This window comes from Chinchilla lanigera, unplaced genomic scaffold (genome assembly GCF_000276665.1).
Source record: "Chinchilla lanigera isolate Chin_1 unplaced genomic scaffold, ChiLan1.0 scaffold00080, whole genome shotgun sequence".
Taxonomy (NCBI): domain Eukaryota; kingdom Metazoa; phylum Chordata; class Mammalia; order Rodentia; family Chinchillidae; genus Chinchilla; species Chinchilla lanigera.
The window spans coordinates 1303815-1322453 of record NW_004955481.1 but is presented as its reverse complement, the minus strand read 5'-3'; the positions used below and the strand labels follow the sequence as shown (position 1 = coordinate 1322453).

General features: G+C 41.8%; 1 protein-coding gene across 1 annotated transcript in view; it reads left to right on the top strand.

Annotated features, from left to right (window-relative positions):
• Positions 1–18419, top strand: part of Rpa1 (replication protein A1, 70kDa) — a 57772-nt gene extending 39353 nt beyond the window's left edge. Inside the window, exons 9-17 of the mRNA XM_005402602.2 lie at positions 1412–1480; positions 1616–1808; positions 1953–2092; positions 2474–2622; positions 5876–6008; positions 8974–9150; positions 11555–11662; positions 14793–14879; positions 15955–18419. Of these exons, the coding sequence (XP_005402659.1) occupies positions 1412–1480; positions 1616–1808; positions 1953–2092; positions 2474–2622; positions 5876–6008; positions 8974–9150; positions 11555–11662; positions 14793–14879; positions 15955–16059 (1161 nt within the window). The 3' untranslated portion in view covers positions 16060–18419. The remainder of the gene's footprint in view (positions 1–1411; positions 1481–1615; positions 1809–1952; positions 2093–2473; positions 2623–5875; positions 6009–8973; positions 9151–11554; positions 11663–14792; positions 14880–15954) is intronic.
• The last annotated feature ends 220 nt before the right edge of the window (positions 18420–18639 follow it).

Genomic DNA, 18639 nt, shown 5'->3' with positions numbered 1-18639 from the left:
CCTGACCACACAGACTCCATAGACTTTACTTAAACAAAGCAGAACCCTATGGTGGGACCAAAAAATCTCCAAGCTGTGGAATCTTGATAGCTTTACCTGTTTGTAAGTTTTGTTTGTAATTCCTAAATGTACTTCAGACGTTCTTTTCAAGTTGCTGCATGTTTCTTACTTGTTCAGATCTCTAAGAGGGTAGAGGGAAATCCTTTCTTGTTTTTCTTTTTTTTTTTTTTCCTGGAAGATGGTGTGACATCTGCATGTTTGACTAACTCATAGCAGAGTCAGTATCAATGAAGTTCTCTGAAAATTTTTGGTCTAATGTGAAGTTGGCTAAGATTTCAACAATTTAAGATTCTCATCCTTCTAGAACAGTTTGACTGACAGAAAAGTAAACGTGATCATCAAGCCATAAGCAGCTTGAAACATGACTTGCGATACCATTTTTGGCAGTGGCGCCTGACTGTGGAGTGATCTGTTGTTTAGGTTGCAAGCATGAGGGAGACCGGTGAATCACCCTGATTCAGCACACTTCCCCGTGGGCTGCAGTCGTGTCGCTCAGTGTCTAAAATATTTTTGTTTTTATTGTCAGAGTATTAAATGTCATTTTGTTTTAAATTTCTAAGTTAGGGTTTATATACAGGATCAGCTAGTTGAAGCTGGTATTTCATCTAGCTTGAATATATGACTATAAGATGTGGCTTCTTGCGGCGGCTGCAGCCCTCTCATGGGTCACCTTTGTGCTTGTCCTGCTGCTCCAAGGTGTCATCTTGATGCCAAAGTGGCCCGCTTTTCACTGGCCAAATTGATTTTGCTTTGTTTTGTTTTTTGTTTGAGGGGGGTGCTCGCTTTCTTTCTTTTGTTTTTTTGTTTGTAGAATTTAGCTTCTTTTTTAAGTGATTTTTTTATTTTATGAAAAAATAAAACAATTTCATAACAAAATAAGAGAATAACAATAGTTAATACTCTTTCATTATCTTCAAGTAGTTGCTTAGAATAGGACATAGACAAAAAAGTTTCTCTTAATAAAGAAGAAACGGATAATAATGCAAAACTTTCTTTTCAGTGAGCTAAGAGAAACTAGTAGTATAAATGAAACATATTAGCATATATATTAAGATTTTTTGAAACAGTGGAATAGGTAATTTGGGGAGGGTTTTTTGGGTGATTTTTTATTTTGGTTTGGTTTGGTTTTTTGAGACAGAGTCTCACTATGTAATTCAGCCTGGCCTTGTACTCATTATGTATCCCAGGCTGTTCTCGAACTCACAGCAGTCCTCCTGCCTCGGCCTCCTGAGTCCTGGGATTACAGACATATACCACTATCCCCAGCCTATTTGGGAAATTATCGAACTTCTTCCTACTGAAACTGACTTTGAATATCATAAATCTAACCTGCTTTCACTTGCTTCTGCAGGGCGAAATCAGAGCTACTGCTTTCAATGATCAAGTGGACAAGTTCTTCCCCCTCATTGAAGTGAACAAGGTACAATAATACCAGTTTAGAACTGACACAGTTGAGTTGGATGGTGGAGCAAGGATGAGTAGACTCCTGTCCATTGGAGGATTATGTCTGATTTGTTGGGCTGTCTTGCATTGTGTGGCTTGGTTTCTTTTGCAGGTATATTATTTCACAAAAGGCACCCTGAAGGTTGCTAACAAACAGTTCTCTGCTGTTAAAAACGACTATGAGATGACCTTCAATAGTGAGACTTCTGTGGTGCCCTGTGAAGATGATCATCATTTACCTACAGTTCAGTTTGATTTCGTAGGAATTGGTGATCTGGAGAACAAGTCTAAAGACTCACTTGTAGGTAAGTCCAGATTTGAGGACAAAGAATGGTGATGATTTGCAGCGTATAGTGGGTGTAAAACTTGTGTGCTTGACCTTCAGCCTTTGGCCATGTTATACGAGAACACTTGACCTTTTCTGCTAAGACCTTGTCCCTGTGTTTTAGACATAATTGGGATCTGCAAGAACTATGAAGATGCCACTAAAATCATAGTGAAGTCTAACAACAGAGAAGTCGCTAAGAGAAATATCTATTTGATGGACACGTCAGGGAAAGTGGTGACTGCTACTCTGTGGGGAGAAGATGTAAGTACGTGAACACAAAGAGCTCCATGGGTAGGTTATCTTGTCCTGTGGGGCTTTGGCTGCGTAAGTGATAAAGCGTTGTGCTGTCTAGTGAATTTTTTTTTTCTTAGAGATCATTTGAAGTCCTTTTTCTTCTATGAGGTGTGCTGTAATTTCAGCTTTCCGTAGTGAAGTTCTCTTTCCTCTAACTCTTAAGAAAGGACTGATAGATTAGTTTTGATGTGTTTCTCAGGATTCTTACGTATGAGGTTGTCTGTATAGATTCGATACACATTGGTCACATTCACTCTACTATTGACTGTTTTCCTTGTTTTCACTAAAGATAGTCTGTGTGTTCTTCCTGCCAGCGACATGTGCGTGTGTTTGGTGTTTGTTTTACAGGCTGACAAATTTGATGGTTCTAGACAGCCTGTGATGGCCATAAAAGGAGCCAGAGTTTCTGATTTTGGTGGACGGAGCCTCTCTGTGCTGTCTTCAAGCACTATCATCATGAATCCTGACATCCCAGAGGCCTATAAGCTCCGCGGATGGTAGGTTTTATGGAGCTAAACCAAGGGGTTATTTGAGCCCAGGCTTTGAGTATGGGAGCTCTCCAGCAGGCAGAAGGCTTTGTGACGAATGGAGCGGTTTCTCTATTTCTTGGAGGCACATGCCTTCTGAGAGAATGGCTTTAAAGCCCTAAAACTGACAAGCCCTAATCCCATGACAAACCTGGCGAGTTGGAAAGAGGCAATTAGAATATGAGGGCTGCATGCTGACCTCAACCCTGAAAAAGCAGAGACAGCCAGGCTTTAGCAATGTGTGCTGAAGGATTTTATGCTTAGGGCATCTTTTGCTCCCACCCTTGAGCAGTAGCATCTGCAGAAGAGGGGGAGAGCACGCTTTTTTACTCTTTGTAGTCTCTGGCTGGGAACATCTTCTCATGTATTTTCACTGGACTCTGATAAAACATGGTGGGAACAACGGGCTTTGGTTGGCATTGTATTGTTATTCCCAAAGCACTCAAGGGATGAAGGAGAGCCTATTAGAATCTCACTATATCTAGCTTTTTAAGACATTAAGACTCTGGAGCACAGCCTGAAACATAGTAGGCAAGAACTGATGTGGTCAGGGAAAACACTTTAGCTCAAGCTTAATAATTTGTATAGCTATAATCACAGGATCGGGAAGTATATGTCAGTTTCTAACTATGTCTTAAGATTTAAGTGACTCAAGAATTTGCCTGTGTTTCATACTCCTCAGGGAGTTTTTGAGTCTAATGTAAACCAGTAGCACTAGTATTTCACCAAACATCTGCTGGATATTCACATGACTTAAGGCATCCTCATAAGTATGACCCACCTGTATCTATTTAACTACTGTAATAGCTTGCGCTGCATTGTAAAGCAGGGCCTGTTAATAGTCTGATCACAAATAACCATGGTTCTGGTTTGCTGTCCTTGCTTGATATACTTTCAGGCTCTGGAGCATGACCCCAGGTTAATTGCATGTCTGCATTGAGGTGTTCATATTTTACTTGTCAATATTTGTGATCCCAGGCTACACAAAAAGACATAGCTGTGCCCCAAACAAAATAACTTGACACTGATCAAAGAGAAGTTCATGTAGCACACCTTCTACCTAGGATTAGATTTTAGACTTGACTCTAACAAAGGGGAATTTTTATTGTAAGAAGGGCTCCCTCTCTCCTTGCTCTGTTGACTCCTTATGAGTGGTCTTTGTTGGTAAATGTCTCCTTGAAGTTTTTGAAACTTGTTTTTGTGGTTGTTTTCACCATTTTATTTTTGCATACATATTTGGTTAAAAATTGGTGACTTTCTAGGCCCGATTCAGGTAACTGAAGAGCCTTTATGAGTCGTTTATATCGTCTAGACCAGTGATGGCAGACCTTTTAGAGCTTTCAATGATAACAGACAGCTCACTGTGGCACGTGTGGTCTAGACCCAGAGTATGCTGCAGACGCCGTCTGAGGTAGAAGGGGAAGTAACATTTTTCTAAAGACGAACTTAGAAATTTAATCCAGTATATTAAGATGTTCCGTTTCTCTGGTAGCAGAGTTGGCTCATTCGTGGCTGGTAGGCCACCATTCACAGGTGTGGCCAAGAAAGCAGCGTACAGACCACCCACAATTCAACCAGTGTATCATGGTACAGGCTTTACAGTTTGAATTTCCTGTGCTCAGAGATAAACTTACAAAACTTTTGTAAGAGACATGTGCTGACAAAAATGGGGTCACCACCATTGGTAAGCTAGCAGCCGTACCAGCCTGTGTCATATGCAAGGTGCTCCGGAAAAGACTGTTTGCTATTGGCCCACAGAAAGCAGCATTAAGCCCTCAGTGTATGTGATCCGTGTTCATGTAGACTCTCTTCTGTTTCTGAAGTTGGTTCCTTTTTCTGGTTATGAAACTGATACCGATTACATTTTCCTTGATAGTACCATCTGGTATATGATTTTCCACCTGGAGCTGCATGCTCGCCTCCCGCATCCTCCACCACTCCAGGGCTCACTGCAGCCTTTGCACCTCTCGCCAGGGCGCAGCCATCTCCCGCTGACACGTGGCTCCGCCACAGCTGCCCTGAAACCGTAAACTTGTGTAGCTAGTGGTGAAAGGGATTTGTGGACCTTGCTGTGCCTCTGTGACAGAATTTAGCTGGTTGTCTGACAGAATGAGCAGGCAGCTGTTCACAGCTTAGGGCACACCCATTCTGTTAGAGGGCTTTTTTTAGGGTGCCTGTTCTGTATGTGCTTAGCTTTTACTTACCCACCTTTTGGATCATGTTTGGTGTTTTTAATCTCAGGCTGACTGCTCTCTGCTAGAAGTATGGTCCTGCGCTACCCTCTGGCTTGCTTTATTTCATATCAACTGATAGGCAGTCAGGAAGTATCATTTTTAATAGTAATTCAGTGCAAATTAATTTAACTTTAATGTTGACATAAGTAATACCTCACTAAAGAGGTAAACCTAGGCTGGGAGTGGTGGAACCCATCTATAATCTCAGCACTCTGGGAGGCTGAAGCAGAAGGATCACAAGTTCAAGTCCAGCCTGTGTAACTTGGTCATTTAGTGAGACTGTGCCTGAAAACTTTTAAAAGCTCAGTGTGAAGACCCCAGCTTCAAACTCCTGTATCACTAAATAAATAAGTGGTAAATGAGAAAGCAAATAGTGCCTCTGATAGATGACTTTAGGTTATATAATCATTTAGAATAGCCGATCAAGCTTAAAAGGTTTCCCACCGTGCGAACGTCTTTGCCTAATCTATTACAATATGTTAACTGTCCCTTTCCATTTCAGTGATGATAAAAATGCAACTGTTACTGAAGTAGAATTAGTTGCCCAGAGGACTCTCCCAGGGCTCCATGCTATTTTTTTTTTTTTTTTTTTTTGGTACCAGGAATCTAACTCAGGACCTTGCGCTTGCCAAGCAGGCGCTTGTGCTGCTGAGCTACATCTGCAGCCCTCACAGTATTGTTTTTTGTCGACTTTCCTAGTTCCCTTGAGGTTGTGGCCACTTCCAACATGCACGGCCAGTTTAGGACAAAGGTCCATGGTACTTTGGCACTGTTTGTCTTGACCACTGGGGGGCATCAAAGCAAATGAGATGAAAGAGGAGACATTTGTTCTTTAGTAGACTGAACTACAGTACAATGAAGAAACAGTACTAACTTCCCCCTCGTGACATGACCGATGTGAAAGTAGGGGGCAGGGAGCTCCTACGTAGTCTCCAGGAACAAGTAGCGCATGTGAGAAGTACATAAAGTGCCGGGTACTTGTGTTTCAGGTTTGACGCAGAAGGACAAGCCTTAGATGGTGTTTCCATCTCCGATTTAAAGAGCGGGGGGCTAGGAGCGAGCAACACCAACTGGAAAACTTTATACGAGGTGAAGTCAGAGAACCTGGGCCAAGGCGACAAGGTATCTTACGCCCCTCGCTCCTTTGCCAAAGCATGGAAAGCCTGCAAAGAGAGGATGAGTTTGAAGTCTTGTTTTTGATACCAGCGGTCGATGTTACCCAGAGCTGTGAGTCTCACCTGAGGCTCTGCCCAAAGCGTGCTACGTGACTGCAGGTCACTGGCAGAGCGAAGGAGCCAGGCGTCCTAATGCGCACAGTGCTTATGTGCTTATGTCACGAGGCAGAAAAATGTGAAGAACTATTTCTTCAACGAACGTGTAACAACCAAGCTTTTGTGATAGTGTGGATGGGTTTTAGGTCTGTGTTTCTCTCCAGCTTGTTCCTGCAGACTGAAGTGCTTGTGTATCCCAAAGACATTTTCTGAGCAGAGCACATTAGCCAGGCTCCGCATTAGGTGGTTGCCAAGTGCTCCCACCTCTCCTAGGCCGTGCCTGCCGCTGTGCCCGACAAGCACTGGCTCTGCTGTTTGCCCTCAGTCGGAGCTTCCCTTCCAGTATTTGTCTAGTGACTGCACCCCATCTTGTTTAACCTGAGTTCTGCCAGCAGTTCAATATTTAAATCATTTCTTTCTCTTTTCTTCTCCCCCCAATAACAACCCCTGCTCCCTTGTCATCATGTGCAATTCAGATTGTACTCCGGTCTCATTTTACTGTACACCCCCCATTTGTCACTGTCCTCAGTAGCAACTTACAGTGCTATTATATGACACCGCGAGAGTTAAGCGTTGGACAGATCTGTGTTCTGTCATGGGAACAGCCACTGTTTCAGTTTGCTTGCACCCAGTTTAAAAGGTAGCCTGTGTAATGAGCAATGGGCATTCAACCCAGTGTGGTGGCACACGCCTCTAATCCCAGCACTCTGGGAGGCAGAGGGAAGAGGATCATAAACAGGGACTTGCTAAGTCACTAAATTGCCCTGGCTGGGCTCATATTTGCAGTCTTTCTGCCTCAGCCTCCAGAATGCTAGGATTATAGGCATATGGCCTCTTTTTTTTCTCCTTCCCTCTTTACCTTTTTCTTTCTTTCTCTGGTCTCTGTATCTGTGCCTCTCGCTATCTCTCTGTCTCTCTGTCTTTCTCTGTGTGTCTCTTGTGTGCATAGGTGTGTGTTTGTTTGTTTTTTTTTGTGTTTTTCTTCCGGTACCAGGGATCAAACTCACGACCTTGCGCTTGCCAGGCAGGCGCCGTGCCTCTGAGCTAAATCCCCAGCCCCCTGCATAGGTGTGTGTTACAAGGGGTTGAACCCAGGGCCTCATACATGTTAGGCAAGCGCTCTACCACCTCTAAGCTGTGTTACCAGCTCATTTTATATTTTGAAGTAGAGTCTTGCTAAATTGCTCATGCAGGCCTCTTAATTTGCAATTTCTTGGCCTCCTAAGTAGCTGGGATTGCAGAAGTGCACCTTAGTGCCCAGCTACTCCAGAGCTTTTTTTTTCTTTTCTTTTTATCTTTATCTTTTTGAAGACTGAACCCAGGGCCTCATGCATGCTAGGCAAGCTAAGCACTGTGTCACTGAGCTGTATCCTCTGCCCTTCTCTAGAGCTTTCTAGTATTTTTTTACTTTATTGTTAGTTTTTGGGTTCTTGAGACAAGGTCTCGCTATGTAGTTCGTAGTAGTTGCCAGCTTGAACGCTTGGCAATCCTGCCTCTGCCTCCCAAGTGCTTGGATTACAGGTGTGAAGCACCACCCCCAGCTTAAAATGCTTTTTGTGGTGCCGGGGCTTCCATACAGAACCTTGTACATGCTAGGCAAGTGTTCTTTCACTGAGCTATGTCCCCAGCCCTGTCGGCTTTTAAGCTATTTATTCACCCAAGCTCTTTAAGCAGCCATTGTTTTACCTTTTTTGGTCTGAGACATCAGGAAGCCCTAGCAGTTGGTGACCTAGCTCTGAATTTGAGGTGCACCCAGAGGGAACTGCTCCCTGGTAGTACTAAACACAAACCAAAAATAATTTGTCTGAGAACTTCTCTGTGAAGGTTGAAAGTAAAAACAGGTATCAGCCACACAAAAAAACCCAAGATGTGGCTTAGTCCTTGCTAGATATACTTCTCTGCAATTTCTTTACTCTGAAGGCACAGATCTTATTTAGAGGTATTTTTGCATTCTGCTAAATGTGTTTTTTTTGTTTTTTTTTTTTTTTTTGTTTTTCTCCGGTACCGGGAACCGAACTCACGACCTTGCGCTTGCCAGGCAGGCGCTTTTGCCGCTGAGCTAAATCCCCAGCCCCGCATTCTGCTAAATTTGATGACTCAGACCCGTGTTGGCAAACAAGGCCATAGACCATATCCACCTTGCTGCCCACCTGTTGTAAATAAAGTTTTATTGGAACACAGCCATATGCTTCCATCTGTATATTGCTCTTGCCAGCAAGATTGAGTATTTGCAACAGAGACTGTGTAACCAAATGGCCCATCAGGCCTAAAATATTTACTGTGTAACTATTTACAGGAAGAGCTTGCTGGCTCCTGACCTAGACAAACACAGAGGAGGACCTACACCCTAGAAATCACTGTCCTTAGTTTTTTTTTTTTAATGTGGGAGGAATGGTTGATCATAGCTACACTAGATTTTTGTGGTCTACGTCATTTTGCATTTCCTAAATCTGTAGCCTTTGAAGGTTCAGAGAACCAGGAGGAACAAGTCTTTTTCTCTTTTGTATAGTCTTCAAGCAAAGAGATAAACTATTTGTTTTATTTAATTAATTGAATCTAATGTAGAAATAACTTACTGATAAGGACTTATATGCTTTAAAACTTAGTTTATTGCTTTGGTGGCTTTCGTACACAGCATATGTGATTTCTGAAATTATGGAATGAATGATTGCCTGTCATCATTTTGTGAGCTTGAGAATTAGAATGCATGTACTGTACGTAGCACTTGGAAGGAAGCGCAAGCTCTGAGCTGCCTGTATCCCGTCCTGAATGTGGGCGTGGCACCCTGTGTCTCAAGTCATTGTTTTCTTCTAAAGGCGGACTATTTCAGCTCTGTGGCAACAGTGGTGTATCTTCGCAAAGAGAACTGTATGTACCAGGCCTGCCCAACTCAGGATTGCAATAAAAAAGTGATTGACCAGCAGAATGGATTATACCGCTGCGAAAAGTGTGACCGTGAATTTCCCAATTTCAAATACCGCATGATCTTGTCTGTAAGTACGATGGGTACATGAGAACCACCATGGAATTTATTGAATCCCTGCCATGCGCCAGGCATGATGGTTGCAACAGCAGAACCAAGATGGTTCATGATAGGCAGTTTGCAGATAAGTAGGTGCTGAAGAGCTTGTTACTGTTCTATAAATAAGCAAGTAAGGGCCTTTCAGTCAACTGAATAGCAGTCTGTTTTCTGCTACTAAAAGCTTTTTTTAATGCCAGAAAGTTGAATTGAGATGCCCCAAATGATTTTAGTCTTCAGTGGATGTCATACAATTACAGTATTGGTGGCACTCACCTGTTAAATGTTATGAACATAAATTAATTTGAAATGGCATTTCTGGAGAGCAGTAATTGTACTTATACAGCCATTGCCTATATTTAGTTATGTTTCTTATGGATGGTCTGTTCCTCCAGTCTTAGTAGAGCTGACTTCAGAGGAATGTGACTGTGCTGCTGTGGGCTTGTGGCTTTTTTTGCATCGTAAAGATTGCTTCTTTCTTTTTCAGAAACCTTTAAAATGAAAGGTATAAAGTAACTAAATGATAAAGGTATAAAAAAATAGGCACTCTCATATTTTTCTAGCTGATTTGGCAACAATCTCAGTAAATAATCAGAGATGTTACAGCTACTTAAAAGTTGTTAACAGTGTTGTTTATTTTAAACAGCTGGAAATAACTTGAATATCCTTAATATTCTATTGGTTAATTCCTTTATTAAATATAGAGTGGGGTGCTGTGGAGACCTCAGAAACAATCATTCATATTTGGCAGTTTTGATAGTTAACATGTTTGCAAACCATCACTAACAAGGAGTATTAAATAATCTAAGTAAGCAGTCAAGATTTATTAGTTGAAAATAGCAGATTTTAAGTGGTGTCTCCATGGTCTTGAGGTCTGCACACAGACAAAACACTGGGAGGACAGATGTCACAAGATTGTGGGGTTATGTCTGGCTGATTTTTGTTTTCATTATATCCTCCTGCATTATGCAGTTTTTGTGTGTGTGTGCTGTGAATACTTATAATAAGAAATTTTAAAGAAATCTTTTTAGACTTAAAAAAAGAAGGAATTCCACCTGTCCTTTCTACATTCTAACAGCCCCTTAAAGTTGTGACTCAGCAGAAAAGTTCTACATGTCTCACTTTTGTAAACTAAACTTTTCGCTGAACTAAGATGAAGGAAACTGTTTTAGATAGTTAATTCCATCAACCTTTCTGTTAAACTGTTAAGTCGTGGATGCCCCGGCACACTTGTTTCATTTGACATTTTCCCTGTGTCTGCATCGTTACTATTCTCGCCTACAGAGCGTGAGGCGCACGCAGTGCCTCTTACAAGCATAGCACAGAGTAAAGTAGATGTGAGACCCAGTATGTGATGCCATTGTGAACTTACTTTTTCATCGTTCCATCTTATATTTAAAGTCCCCATGCATATGAAAATTCAGTATGTAAAATCGTCACAGTGATACTTTTAAAAAAACTTTGCTATGATTTCTACAGAGCCTTACATCACTAGCTAGATTCTTTGAGATCCACTTGTTTCTTTGACCCTCTCCAAATTAATTTTATACCATACATCCAGTTGGAGGTGGTTGATTACCCCTTTCCATTGCTAAGTAGGTTTGGTTGCTGAAGGGCTTTAGCACTGGCTCTGAAATTGCCAAGGAACTTCACTGGTGACTTAGATCCATCTCATGCCGCTTCTCCTATCAGCTGGAGGATGTATGTACAATTTAAAGTGCAGAGGACGTGCCCTGCTGGTGGAGGCTTACACTGACCTTTAGTCCAGAATCCATTGCATCTGGAGGGGAACTGGGCCTTATGTACACAGATTCTGTATCTGTACTTTACTTGGGCTCTGTCTTTAATTGAGATCTGAAATTACATATCAGGGCATATCCAGACTACCCTTGAAACTTGTTCTGTTGTATCTTCCACAGTTTTGCAAAGACTGTTGTACAGGTGTCCCTCGACTTACTATGGGGTTAAACGCATTGTAAGTTAAGACTGTTGTTAAGCCACAAATTCATTTAATGAACTACTGAACATCAGAGCTTAGCCTCTCCACCTCAGATGTGCTTAGAGCATGTACATTAGTCTACGTTTGAGCAAACTAATCTAACACAAAACTTACATTGAAGTAGTGTTGAGTATATTATAATTTATAGAATACGGTATGGAAGTGAAGACAGGATGGTTGAATAGATACGCTTTTGCATATAAAGTGAAAAATCATTGAGTCAAACCATCATAAATTGAAAACTGTATATTTATGTAATGGTAATATTTTTCCCCTTGGAAATTTTAATGTGTGGAAAAAGTTAACCTCCCATTCCCCTCAGTCTGTCTTCCTTTTTTATTATTTCTTTGCTGAAATAATAGAAAGTTGTGTTTTTTAGGCAAATATCGCAGATTTTCAAGAGAATCAGTGGGTGACTTGTTTCCAGGAATCTGCTGAAGCTATCCTTGGACAAAACACTGCTTATCTTGGAGAATTGAAAGAGAAGGTTGGCCGCATAATTTGTTATAGCTGTGCTAGTTCTCGTGCCATAACAATGAGCCTTTTTTGCTGTTCAGTATTTTTGGTGTGCTTCTTTGGAGTGTTGTGTCTTGTTTCTCAGTCTGATGGTTATTTGAGTGGTCACCTGAATTTTTTTTGATCCAATTCTGTGCATTTTAGATGCACTTAACAGTGAGGTAATGAAACAAGGTGTATAAAAAAAAAATCTTTTAAAATAATGCATATTATAGGTATAAAGCAAACCACCTGTTTCTCCCATTCCTGTTACCTCATCAGAGCTGGGGTGCCTGTGATCACTCAAAACTAGAAGGTGTCTTCTGAAGTAACACAAGGTTTATGAGTGCCTTTTTTTTTTAACATAATAAACACCTTCCCGAAAAGTTGAGTCATATCCTGGTTTAAGTGTACATGTAGCCAGATGTGGTGCACGCCTGTAATCCCAGCACTAGGGAGGCTGAGACAGGAAGATCATTTTGAGTTCAAGGCCAACCTGAGCTACAAAGTGAGCTCAAGGCCAGCCTGAATTGCACAGCAAGACTCTGTCTCAAAAAGAAAAAAAAAAAAGCACTTTTAAAGTGATTGCTAATTTCCTCAGATGCAGTTCTTAGGAAGTGACTTTCTTACTTACTAGGTTTATTTAAAACAGAAAGTAGATTACTAATTATGCTGAACTTAAGAAAGGTAGTTCCTCAAATAAAACTTACAAATAAGACCAATGAAAGCACATACGTATCTTTGTCCCCACCCCCCATTTCCTCCACATTGGTCAGAATACTTGTAAAGGCCACAGAAATGAAAAAATTACCATGTGTTTTTCTGGTTATTTCTGTCCTCTTCTGTTTGGTTCTGTCCCTGCTTCTCTTTAAAATTGTCCATGAGATCTCTGAAAGCAGTCCAAAGAAGTCCTTTCACAGAAATAACTGGAATTGACTTTAAAGTGTGATAGTATCTTTTATCTGTTTTGCCTGGTCCTCTATTTTCATATCAGATTTTAAGGCTCAAGGCAGCCTTTCAGGACTTTTTATGAGCTTATTATATTTGACTGTTCATACTGCTGGGGAGGGAGGGCATGCAGAAACTCTTCCTGCGGGAACCGTGATGCTCAGGGGGTATGTGTCCAGGCCTTCCCTAATCTAGAACAATAATGACAGGGGTATGATTTTCTAAATTATTTGTATACTGAAAGTCCAGTAAACAGCTTTGTCAGATAACACAAAAAAGAGATTTGTATGATAAAGCCATTTCATGTTCTGTGTGGCTTATATGAACTACTTTGTGTAAAGTTATTATTTTATACATTTATTTTATTTTATACATATTTATGTAAAACATACTCTGTAATCCTTCTGACTCTACAAACTTTTTTTTTTAGCAGTACTGCAGATTGAACCTAGGGTTTTCACACTGAGTTATATCACCAGCACCATCTCTTTTCTCTCTCTTTTTTTTTTTTTTTTTGTTGGACAGGATTTCACTCTAGTCCAGGCTGGCGCTCAACTCACTATGTAGCCCAAGCTGGATTTGAACTTGTCGCAGTCCTCCTGCCTCAGTCTCCAGAGTGCTAAGATTACAGGACTGCGCCACTACACCAGGGGCTCCTTTTCTTAAATTTTGGGGTGTCGTTTTACTAAATTGCTTGGATTGGGCTTGAATTTGTGACATTAAATTCCTAAATGATGTCAATGTCCTGCCTTAGCCTTTCAAGTACCTTGGAATGTAGGCATGTCAGCAAAACCAGCTGAGCTTTTTTTTTTTTTCCTTAACTTACATCAAGATACAAGTAACATTTGAGGGCGTGAGGAGAGAGAGGACTGTGTTCTTAGACCATCCTTGACTTTTGTACTCTTCACCTGTCTTTTCTATTGCTCACCACACCAGCAACTATAAACAGAGAGGCTGAAATAATGAAATATTTGACAGCGGGGCATGGTGGTGCATGCCTGGATTGATGCAAGTTCGAGACCAGCCTGGGCTACAAAGTGAGTTCAAGACCAGCCTGAACTGCATAGCGAGACCCTGTCTCAAAAAGACAAAGAAAGAAAGAAATATATAACAACTTAAAATTTTTTTGAGTATTTTCCCACCTGATTCTTAATTCCTCAAGATGCTAGGCCTCATATCTGTTCCATCACAATTGAAGTCTTAGAAATGTTTATTAAGAGTGATTTTTATATTTTTGTATGTAGTAAACATAAAATTTATAAATGTATTTTTTTTTCTTTTCTTTTTTTCCTGTTCTGTACTGGGGATTGAACCTAGGGTCTATGCACTGAGCTATACCTCCAGCTCTTTTATATTTTTTTATTTTGAGATAAGGTGTCACTAGGTTGCCCAGGCTGGGTTCCAACTTGTGTTCCTCTTGTCTCAGCCTTCCAGAATACTGTGATTGTAGACATGGACAGGCATGTGATAACACACCCAGTTTTTGCAACCATTTTGAAACATACAATTAAATGGCATTAATTACACTCACGTTGTTGTGCAATTATTGCCAAGATCCATCTCCCCAAATTGGAACTCTGCATAAATAAACAGCTCCCCATTCCTCCCTTCCCCCAGGCCCTGGCAGCCACCATTCTGCTTCTGTAAATTTGATTACAGTCAGCTTTCTGCATCTGCAAACTCAAACAACTGTGAACTTAAAATATTTTGTGGGGAAAATTGTGTCTCGCTGAACATGTACCAATTTTGTTTCTTGTTATTGCCTAATGTTACAGTGTAACAAACCATTTTCATACATTTCTTACTGTGTTAGGTTTGATAAGTAATCTAGAGATGATTTAAAGTATAGAGGAATATACGTGCACTTGTGGGCAAATACTATGGTACTTTATGTAAGGAGTTTGAGCATCCTTGGATTTTTGTGTCCTCTGGCAGTAGCGGGAGTCCTGGATCCAAGCCCCTGTGGACGCTGAGGGAAAACTTCTATTTTAACTTTTAATGTAGTTCTTCTTAAGTAGTTTTATGTGGTGAGCATCACCTGTAAATTAGTCATTCCTAAGTAATGTCAGACCACTGGGGGTGATCATTTTCTCAATATCTTTTCAAAAGTCTTACAGGTATTTTTAAGTAGCCTGGTAGTTTCCATGTGTGAAGTTTTTTATTTGTTTTTGTAGAACGAGCAGGCATTTGAAGAAGTTTTCCAGAATGCCAACTTTCGATCCTTCACATTCAAAATCAGGGTCAAACTGGAGACCTACAATGTGAGTAAAGAGCCCGGACCAAAGGCTCGGGATGGAAACCCCCACACAGCAGCATTCCAGCGTCATGTCGGGGAGACACCTGCCGAGTGTCAGAGCCGGGGCTGAGCACCTTGTGCTCATTACTTATGAAATCTGCGGAAGTACAATCACCAACTCCATTTTCAGATGACGTAAATTCAGTGTTTTGTCTAAACATCTAGGGTGGAAATGTTCTGTGTCCTTTTCTGTTAAAACCTGGAGGTTTTTTGTCTGTATTCTGACAAAATAATAGTGAGCGTAGTGCACTGCCATCTCCCAAAAATTTCGGTTCTAAAAAAAAATGAGTGTATGAAACAAAGGCCATTTGTTATTAAAATTACCTAGAAAATTCCTTAAATTGGCCATAATATCATATGCTATGTAGCATAATAACGATTTACTGAGCACTGTCATGTGCTGTCCAGCTACATCCTTTACCTGTTTTGTCTCCCTTGATCCTTACAGTACCTTCAAAGTTAGAACAAATGTTAGCCCCATTTACCAATGAAAAGACACAGGCATTCAGGGAATGGGTCTCTAGCCAGACGTCGTTCGCTGGCAAGTGCAGGGCTGAGATTCAGATCCAGGCAGTCCACCTTTCAGGCTTTATCTCACCTTTACTCGTAAACCTTAGTGTATCTAGTAATTACTGAGCATGCAGAAGTGTGACAGCCTCTGGCCAGACTGCAGCCTCTGGGTGTCACCACATTCTGCCTCTCGAGGCTCGGTTTCACCCTTGGAGCTAAATATACAAATAGGAGGGGGAATTTTGCCAGCATCCTTGCCAGCTGCAAGCTTCACTCATTTGGGGGAAAGAGCCCGTGCTCAGAGGGCATCTGGCTGCTGACCTAGCTGTGGAAGTTGTGAGCTACGCTCTTGCTCCTAGTGTTTGTTGGGTTTTTTTTTTTTTTTTTTTTTGGTGGGAATTACTGAACTCTGAATCCAGTGTGTCCGTTTGCTCCTGCTGGGCTCCTTGAACCCACAGAAGCAAAGAAGGTTATTGCCACTGCTCCACACAGGGGCTTCCATCACTCACAAACCACTCTTCTCTTCAAAGGATGAGTCTCGAATTAAGGCCACTGTGATGGACGTGAAGCCTGTGGACTACAGAGACTACGGCAGAAGGCTGATCATGAACATCAGGAGAAACGCAGGGATGTGAGGACTGCAGCGCTGACTAGGCAGACGTTTGAAAGCAGAGCTGAAATGGAGCTGATTTCTTCCCACCCCATGCTACAGTCCCACCTCTGCCACCATTACAGAGCCTCTGGGTGGACCTCAGTTTCCCCTCTGTGAGCGCCTTGGGCCGGTCGGTAGGGAGAGGATGGTGCTCAGAGAGTGGTGATGTAAGCCATCAGCCCTGGGAGTCCACAGCAGGTAGCAGAGCCCCAGTCCCTCCCTCTGACTTCAGGCTTCTGTCAATTTTAGTAAGATTTCATTATCTTCAAGCAGGAATTATGTCACAAGTAATTGACCCTAACTCTTCAAACAGTGAAAAAATTATGTCGCCAAAGCTTTGCTTCTCCAGTGGTGACACCTTTACAACTGGACTCCTCCTGGGGGCGCTGGGAAGTGGTGGTGGGGACCCATACCGAGGAAGGGTGTCTTCCTAGAATTCAAAGGCGCTCTCTTTCTAGAGGTGCCGCGTAGTTGTTAATGCTTGGAATGGCAATAGGGTAGAATTATTAATCAAAGGCATATCTTTATATCTGAAGACTATCCTTCCTTCAGGGTTTAATAGATTTAATAGACTGAGTCAGATAGGTCTGATATTAATCAAAATTGTCTCTTCTGAGGATGGCTGATAAGCATTGACTTGCTGTCCCCTGGAGACATGCAGGCAACTACAAAGCATTGCTCGAGTTTTCACTTCAGTTAATGTTGCATTTTGTTTGGCGAATGTACATTTTTCCTACCTGTACATACTTCTTGCGTTTATGTTTTACTTCTTGATTAAAGGTATGTTAAAATAGGATTTTGAAGGAGTGAACCCTTTGTTTTTGTGCTTTGTCTTAATAAACAGTATAGTCTTTGCTCGTGAATCCCACTTTCTCCGTGCAAAGGGTTCTCGTAACTGGAAAGCAATTAATTAGCCTTCATAATAAATGTTCACTTGGGAGAGACGTTAACTCATTACAGACTCAGATTAGTCCAAGGCCTGAAGATCACGCTTCCTAATGTTTGCAACCTTGAAATGCATCTCTAAAAGAATGAAAACACAAAAGAAAAAGCCATTGTGCCTAAGAATGTTGATGATCTGGCACTTTGGGATTTTATTGATGTTTACACAGCAGTCTAACAGCAGCCAGGCTTTGAAATGTATACAGACAGTGAGCGAGTAAGAAAACAGTAATTATGCTACTGGGCTTTTCAGTCAGCACGAGCATGCTTACTCTGTGTGTTCCTAATCATATTAATTATCTATCCGGTTGCTGCAACCCCTGCTTGGCATGTGCTGCACATCTCTGGAGGTAGCCAGGCAGTGTTGCAGTCCCCCCTGCAGCTACAGGCCCTGGTTTTTAATTCGTGCAAGTGCACCATACTGGGGCTCTGTGAAACAAGAGCGATGGTGCCTGGTCTGTTTGGTCCTTGGCTGTCTGCCTTGCAGAGGGGCGGGGGAACCAGCCAGCCCTAGACAGGGTGGCTCCCATGGTCGAGAAGAGACAGGAGTCCCTCTGTGGACCACTGATGGTCGAGACGCCTCCCTCCTTACCCTTCCCTAAGCCTCGAGATGGGAATTGGGTTGCACTTGATTCTCTGGCTAGACCACAATTTTTATGGAAGCTCTTTCCTATCTGACCTTATAAAGCATTGACTAGAAAATTATAGTCTTCAACAGTGTTTTGGATTGACAAATTGTGGGTTGGAAATGGTAATCTAGCTTTCAGTCTGGTAACTGGTCTTTTATATCTGCTGCTCCCTGCATTCCCGCCTCTCCCCGGTGTGCCTGTGTCTGCCCAGTGAGGACTGACCAGCAGCTACAGCCGGGCACGTCCAGAGAACGCTAGGCCAGACCCACGCATTCACAGCAGTAGCGTGACAGAACCAGCACATCTACATGGGTGTGATCAGAACTCCGGGGGGAGTGGGAGGGAGGAGGGGGCTCCCTGAGGGAGGATGTTTAACAGATTTCCCTACTAAAAAATCGCATCACCAGCGGAGCTGCCTCAGAAATTGGCTGCACTGTTATGCTTTTAAGAGATTTAGGTCCCAGAGGGTTGCCTAAGTAGATTCTGGCGCACAGTTTGTAGAATTCTCCTGGATACAGTTTACCTCGAAAGGCTGTTCATGTTCTATTTCTTATCTTTCACTAAGAGATCAATGTTTATTTTATGTACACCATGACACCAGCGTTAAGCAATTAGGGAAAAAACAATCTAATCATTTGCCTTATTTTAAATGGTTCTTGAATTCCCTCCCGTCTCACTGTGAAAGAGGCAGGGGGGAAAAAAAGGTAATAATCTGATTTCTGTCCATATTTTCAGTGTTTTATGCTTTCCATTAAAGCCTTGCTAATCTCTAGTGTGCTGTTTTGACTTTTTTGAACTACAGGGTCAGAAGCCTTTCCCCCTCCCCCATTTTTTTTTCCTGAGTGGCCTGTATTTGAAAAGTATAAATAATATTGATTGTGGTATTTAATATGCTAATGAAACCCATGGTTATTGACTACATAATTAATAAACTGTCTAAAAGTGAAGTTTGCCAGCCCAGCATGTAAAGGTTCATATTGACTTATGTTTCT